The sequence below is a fragment of the Myodes glareolus genome, chromosome 4 (genome assembly GCF_982192425.1).
Source record: "Myodes glareolus chromosome 4, mMyoGla1.1, whole genome shotgun sequence".
Lineage (NCBI taxonomy): Eukaryota > Metazoa > Chordata > Mammalia > Rodentia > Cricetidae > Myodes > Myodes glareolus.
The window spans coordinates 117,443,944-117,451,078 of record NC_142029.1 but is presented as its reverse complement, the minus strand read 5'-3'; the positions used below and the strand labels follow the sequence as shown (position 1 = coordinate 117,451,078).

The 7,135-nt window shown below is 46.2% G+C and overlaps 1 protein-coding gene across 1 annotated transcript in view; it reads left to right on the top strand.

Moving 5' to 3' along the window:
• Window positions 1-1,319: 1,319 nt before the first annotated feature.
• The window catches only part of Mmp20 (matrix metallopeptidase 20), a 44,036-nt gene continuing 38,220 nt past the window's right edge, over window positions 1,320-7,135 (top strand). Inside the window, exon 1 of the mRNA XM_048433208.3 lies at window positions 1,320-1,442. Within this exon, the coding sequence (XP_048289165.3) occupies window positions 1,320-1,442 (123 nt within the window). The remainder of the gene's footprint in view (window positions 1,443-7,135) is intronic.

Genomic DNA, 7,135 nt, shown 5'->3' with positions numbered 1-7,135 from the left:
GTCAACAGACATAACTCTGGTGTAGCTTTTATTCTTTCAGCTCTTTGGCGCCTTGGGAGTCCGCCACCTACCTCCCAAATAAATACATGGAATCTTATTCTTTCTTATGAGCACCCAGCCTTAGCTCAGCTTATTTCTAGCCAGCTGACTCCAGGCTTAGACCTTTCTCCACTTCTCACTCTGGGACCTGCTGTGTAGCTGGACTGCTGGCCCCTGAAGTCCTCTCTCTCTCTTTTCTTATTCCTCGGTTTTCCCTTCCCAGATTTCTCCTCCTATTTATTCTCTCTGCTTGCCAGCCCCGCCTCTTTTCCTCTCCTGCCTAGTTATTGGCCATTCAGTTCTCTATTAGACTAATCACGTGATTTAGGCAGGCAAAGTAACACAGTTTCACAAAGTTAAACAAATGCAGTATAAAAGAATGCAACACACCTATACATCATTAAACAAATGTTCCACAGCATAAGCAGATGCAACACGTCTTAAATTCGTATTTGACAACACTCTGGGGTTATCTCATCGCAAAGTCTTCGGTTAGCTATGGTACCATGATTTAATGTATAGTTGCCTTGACGACTCGAGACCTTGTGTGTCTTAGAACCACCATCAGCTGCAGGAGCCACCACAGTATCACTCTTTCCTGAGAAACATTGTGGGAAATGCAGATACAGGATGCTGGAGGCTGGCTTCCATGTGTAGACAACTCTATTGTATTATAATCCAAATACATTTTGACCATTTAACTTTTTCATTTTCAAAATTGCGTTTATTTATTTTATGTATGTATTCAGTAGAGGGGCATGCAGAAGGTGCCATGACATGCATACAGAATCCAGAGGATCACTTGGAAGAGCCATTTCTCTGCTTCTGCCATGTGGGTCCCTGGGACCCAGGTCATTAGGCCTGCCAGCAGCCACAAGTAAAGGCTCAGTAGAGAGCCATGGGCCCCTACCTTTTCTGTAATAAGAATGGAAGAAGGATCTGAAAGCAGGACTAACCAAATGGTTCTGTTGGGCGGGATTCAGATCAATCAAGCTCATCCCAATTTGTGCACATAACTAATGAGCTTCATTAAAATGTGACCATTTCTCTCCTTTGTGACTAGGTCAGTCACAGGAATAAAGCCTTCCCTGACCCTGTGCAGGGCTGTTACCCCATCATCAGAGAGAGAACACGATCTGTGTAATTACCATTTGAGACATGAATCATCACTTGCAAGGCCCAGACCTGTGCGACTCTATAAAAGGAGCGCAGGTTCAGGGGCAGGGGTGCACTGTCTGCCACCCCCTGGGCTGACATATTTACCACGAGACTGAGAGGAAATGAAGGTGCTACCTGCCTCTGGCCTTGCTGTCCTTGTCACAGCTTTAAAGTTTGCCACTGCAGTCCCCACCCTATCTGCAGCCACCCCTAGGACCTTCAGGAGCAGCTACCACCTCGCACAGGTTTGTGACTCTCCGCCCCATCCCTCATCCTTCTCCTAACCCAGAACACCCAACAGGGCATATGAGAAAGTCAACAAAAATCTATTAATGTTAAAGATCATCTTATTGTCCACAGAAGCCTGATGAACCACACCATCTAAAATCCGTTCCTGGTGCTCTTAAGTGTGTGTGTTACATGGATGAATTAATGTCTGAGTAAATTATCTGTGTAGATTACACAGAATTATACAGAATTTGAGTGGAGTTGTACAACATACAAAATTCAAAAACAAGGCTGTGAATTTAATGCTGAGTGCTTAGCATCCACATGGGAAAATTTTCTTAGGTTTGCATTTTGAAAAAAAATGACTTTTGTGCTCCAGGTAACATTAGTCAGAATTTAAGACAGACCAAGCTTCCTTCTCATCAGAGGGTCTTTTCTCCCTAAGCTGTGTCTCTCCACAACCCTTACCTCAACTTCCCTTTCCCCCTTGTGGCCTCTTGCGCCTGATTGGACTATGAAGGAACTGACTGTGGTGGGAAGGATTGGATACAAACAATTAGAATTTTGTAAAGATTTCATGACTGGAAATCATCCCAGATGCAGAGAAGCCAGTTAATGGAGAAGAGTGATCCTTAACCTGCAGGACCAGACCTCTGATGACGGAATTACCAGCTGCAGTGGAAGGTGTTTGTAGATTGTGTCTGGGTCTCTCTGGGAGTCTGATGAAAGTACAGCATGCATGCGATTCCATCTCTGTCTGGGGGCCACTATCCGGTCCGGCTAAGGGCTAGGCATCTGTCACCTACACACCCTCGACTGTCCCTACCAATTGTTTGACAGTCACCCATTCTAGTTGATCAGTTTCTCTTACAACACGGGAGAATTCAGGGAACGTTTGCAGTAACAGCCCTGTGTATGAATAAGCAAGTTCAGCTCGAGAGTAGACACCCCTCCTCCCAGAACATGGCAATATCGAGAGTAGACGCCCACTTGAGCTGAACTTTCTTTCTCTAGAGCCCATGTTTGATGAACTCAATTCAAAGTAGCTCCATGTACTAAAATTTTAAATTGTGTTTTCCTGGTCCTTTTCCTCCAAATGTAATTCCCCCTCCAGATCCAAGCTTCTCTAACTCAGAAACTACAAAGCTTTTATGGTACCCACCTCCTAACACACACAGCTGGTGGTGCTCTACCAGAATAGATCTGAGCCAATGGGGGTTCTGATGTTAGTTCTGGGCTTGGGTAAATGTCATTCTACCAGCCAACCCTGGCCAGACCAATAGATTACAGACTGTTGTCCTATAATGGTTGACTGTGGTCTGCAGAACCAAAAAGCAGCTCTTTACAGAGGAAATAAGGTGGCCCCACTTTAAGTAGGACTCAGGTCAGAAAGTCTTGGTTAGTCTGGTCATCTGTGGGGTGGGGACACACTTCAAAAGAATGGTGTGACTGAGGTGTTGAAGTCTGTTAGGAGACTCTTACTTCATTCTCTAAGTCTCTGTTGTGCCCTTGGTACCTTGTCATCCGGCACACAGGTGTTCCTGCTGCAGCGGGCCCAGGCACCCGCTCTGGAATGAGCATTTTCTTTGAGAGTCCACAAAGATGAGGACAGATCTCTCATGCTAAGCCCAGAAACTAGAAACAATTTATATACAATCTTGTAACTTATGGAAATATCCACCAGCCTTGTGAGCTTTTAGAAGCCCAAATGCAAAGAAGCAGGGTCTATTGTTACTGATGGCCTCTGGGCAGTATGAGCCGCGAAGCACGGCTGAGAAGACAAGTCTGTCCCTTCTCTCACGGTGCTGACAGGAGGATGGTGGGCCCGGAGGGAGGGTACAGCGAGAAAGCAATCGTGTCTCTCAAGCGCACAAGCTTATTTCAGAAAGTAGGAAGAGAGGCTGGAAAGAGACTGGCTGACTGGGACTGTGGGCCATCCAGGGAACCTCTCAGATAGCCGCATCTGGGATGAACCTCAGCTGTAGAATGAGCTTGTCCTGGAAAATCCTGGCGACAGGGCAAGCTGGCAAAAGCATCCTTAAGTGCAGGAGTCCAGTGTAGGGGAGTGTGGGGCGTAATCACTGTGTAGCTGGAGCTCAGAGACCTTGGAAAACATCAGCAGACCAGCTACGAAACAACAGCCCAGATATCTGCGTCCCCAAACCCACAGATAAGCATCCGCACTTGAGAACTTAAACAGTCCTTACTCCATTTATTTATAAATCCCTGAGTCCGGCTTGTTCATCTGCCTTAGGGCTTTGAAATGGCAGGATGGGGTCGCAGATGAATATGGGCGGGGCTCGGGAGAGAGCTCAGTAGTCGAGCATTTGCCTACCAGGCCTGAGGTCCTTCGTCCACTCCCCACACGGTGGGGAGGAAGCACGGGAGAATGACTACTTCTTAGCTTGCCGTTTCAAACAGTGTAGATGTTTCTTGGGGTAGAGTGGTGCTGTGTCTTGATAACCTCACCGTAGGTCCCACAGCTTACCCAAAGCTCTTGTGTGCGAGCACAGCACACTGCGGTTAGCCGGCATCGGCCTTGCTACCGAGTGGCTGCGAGCTGTGGTCATGGCTGAGGTTCCGGATCCAGAGAGAGAGCCGCACCCCGCACTTCCAGTCTAGAGAAAGACCAAGAGGGAAACTTTGAAGTGCGGTTTGTATGAGATGGCATATCACCCTCGCACCTTCATGGAGTCGAAACCCAGTAGCCCAGCCTATTGGACCGTGGGAACTACCTGGTGCTGTTGACATGACGTCTAAAACAAGCTTCTAGAGGGTCTCTAAAGACAGTACTTACAACATGCTTATGAAAAATTAAACCACCCAAAAGAGGATCCTAGATTCTGGAACCATTTGTACCACTTTCTTTTCTGTGATAAAGATTTTTCTAATTGCTATTTTCTTTAAATTTTGGCTTCTACCTTTCTTGCTGAATATTATACCATAAAAACATTTTGGCTTTTAAACTATTTTCATAACTTTAAAGAGTTACAAATAGGGTCTAAAGAGATGGCAGACTTCTGCTCTCAACATCCACATGGTAAAGAAACATTGGTGCCGTCTCACAGGCAAGCTCAGTAGATAAGACAGTTAGGAACGCTGAAGCTGGCCAGAAAGCTAAAGTGGGAGAAATTCAAATAATTGCCCTGACCTGTTCTGTACAGCCCGCATTCAGATTGCGTCGAAGTCCTTACAAACCTATTTCGATGACTCTGAGAGATAGGGGAATGCTGAAGAAAGCATACTCTGGCCGGTCCTCAAACCAGTGACTTGAGTCCTGAGATGTTGGCAGGGAGCCCACAGAAACAGACCCGCTTAGCCTCGGCTACTTTTCTTTGTCAAACACTAGACAAGAAGCAGGCAGAGGACAGTTGGAGTGAGTGCTGAGACTTAGTGGTTTGGACCGCGTGGGCGGTGCAGAAGGTGGGGGGACACCAGCCAGCCTGGAAACCTGTGACCGGCCAAAGGACAGCATCAAAGTGGTGGCCTAGAAAATGGGACAGTGCCAAGTGTACCTCTAAGTGCCAAATGAAACATCTTGACTGCAGAAAGAATGCCAAAGCCTTGTCAACAACTCTGGCGAGAAAGTCCCCACAGCACCAGCCCCATCCTAACTTAGAACGAATGAGAGTCCTCCATAGCGGCCCTTCCTAATGCATTGCCTCAGGAATCACCAAGTCACCACGTCCTTAATGTCAGTGCAGTGACATGGCTTTGCTCTTTTATTAAGTAGGAATAACGTCTGAGTTTATTTCATTAAAACTGACTGCTCTGATCTCATCTCTTAAGTTCGGCCTTAAACTTTTAAAGCTATAGGTTTGGCAACCTGCGGAAATTTTAAAGGAAAAGAAAAACATTACAAGCATTGTGTAAACTCATAGGAGAAAACATAAAAACCACAATCAAAAATAAAGAGATTCTCCGAGTTCCATCAGCAGCTTGTAGACACTGCTAATCCTTTAGTCTGTAGCTTTAAAATCAACTCGTCGTTACTGAGGGTGAGGCTGTGGCCAAGGCAAGCATGGGCCTGCTCTTGGTTTTGAGGTTTGGGGGTTTTTAACTTTCTATTTATTCTTTGAGAATTTCATACATGCAAACAATATATTTCAACCGCCTTCATCCCACCCTCCAAATCCTCCCAGATCCTGTCAACATTCCCCACCCCAACCTCATACTTTCTCTTTTTTTAAAAATGGCCCTCTGAATCACTGCCCATACCTGCTGAAGGGGGGTCACTTGTTCCTGACAGCTCGGCAGCTCAGACCCAAAATAATCACACAGAGACTGTATTAATTAAATCACTGCTTGGTCCATTTCTAGTAATCTGCGTATTGCCGCGTGGCTGTGGCCTACCAGGTAAAGTTCCGTCTGACTCCAGGGGGGCTACGTTGCTTCTCTCTACTTTGTCTTCCTTCTCCCAGCATTCAGTTTAGTTTTTCCTACCTAGCTAAGTTCTACCCTATCAACAGGCCAAGGCAGTTTCTTTATTCACTGATGGTATTCGCAGCATGCAGAAGAGAATCCCACATCACATACCTTTCCAGGTATGGGGCCATCCTGGAGGCAACTGGCCAGGGACCACACCTCTAAGAACACTGGCTCCCCTCCTATGCTGGGGTGGGAGTCCCAGGGCTCCCTTTACCCCTTCCCCAGATGATCCTGCTAGCATGTAAAATATTCAGGGGTTTTAAGGACTTTTTGGCATTGGTTTTAGGGGGTAGCCCAGTGTTTGTACAGATGTGTTATTTCTCTTGACTGTTGAGTCTTTAGTGACCTGTCACTGGTCCCTGTGTCCTTGTTTGTGACAATGGCCCTTTAACAGCAGTAAATGCAGGTTTTGCCAAATTTACCATAAATACTCCCCTTCTAAGATCACATCTCATAAAGCAAACATCAGAATGTCGAGTATAACACATTCTCAAACAAAGGGGAGGGAAGAAATCTTTGAAACTGAAACCATCGCAGAAATACTGAGTGTCAGGTATGAGACACAGTTCCCTGTTCTCCAAGCAGCGTAACTGAGACATCACTTCCAGCTATCACAAACCAGAAGTCCTCAGTGCAGCTTCATCCTCAAAAAGGAAGAGAAAAAGAGAAGAAAAACATAAAAGCCCCGAGCACAGATAGAGCCCGAATCAGAATCCCCCTGAGTGTCAGTGTTTCTCATCCAAGTTGAAAGGCCTAAAATTTTTTTTTATATATTTTTATTTATTTATTTAGTATGTATACAATATTCTGTCTGTGTGTATGCCTGCTGGCCAGAAGAGGACACCAGACCTCATTACAGATGGTTGTGAGCCATCATGTGGTTGCTGGGAATTGAACTCAGGACCTTTGGGAGATCAGGCAACGCTCTTAACCTCTGAGCCATTTCTCCAGCCTCAAGGCCTAAAATTTTTAAAAAAATATTTCAGATCTATTTTTATTTGTGTGTATGTGTTTGAATGAACATAAGCCACACATGTGTGTGCTCACAAAGGCCCAAAGAGAAAGTCGGGTCTCCTGGAGCTGGCGCTACAGACAGTTGGGAACCACCCAAACTGGGTGCCAGGAACCAAGCTTGGGTCCTCTGGAAGAGCATCAGCAACACTCTAGCTGTTGAACCGTCCCTCTAGCTCCTTAACCAAACTCCCAAGGGTTGTTCCCCACCTCCTCTGGGGGCGGGAGTGAGGAAATGGGACACGAGCTCTAACAACAGCCACCTTCACCA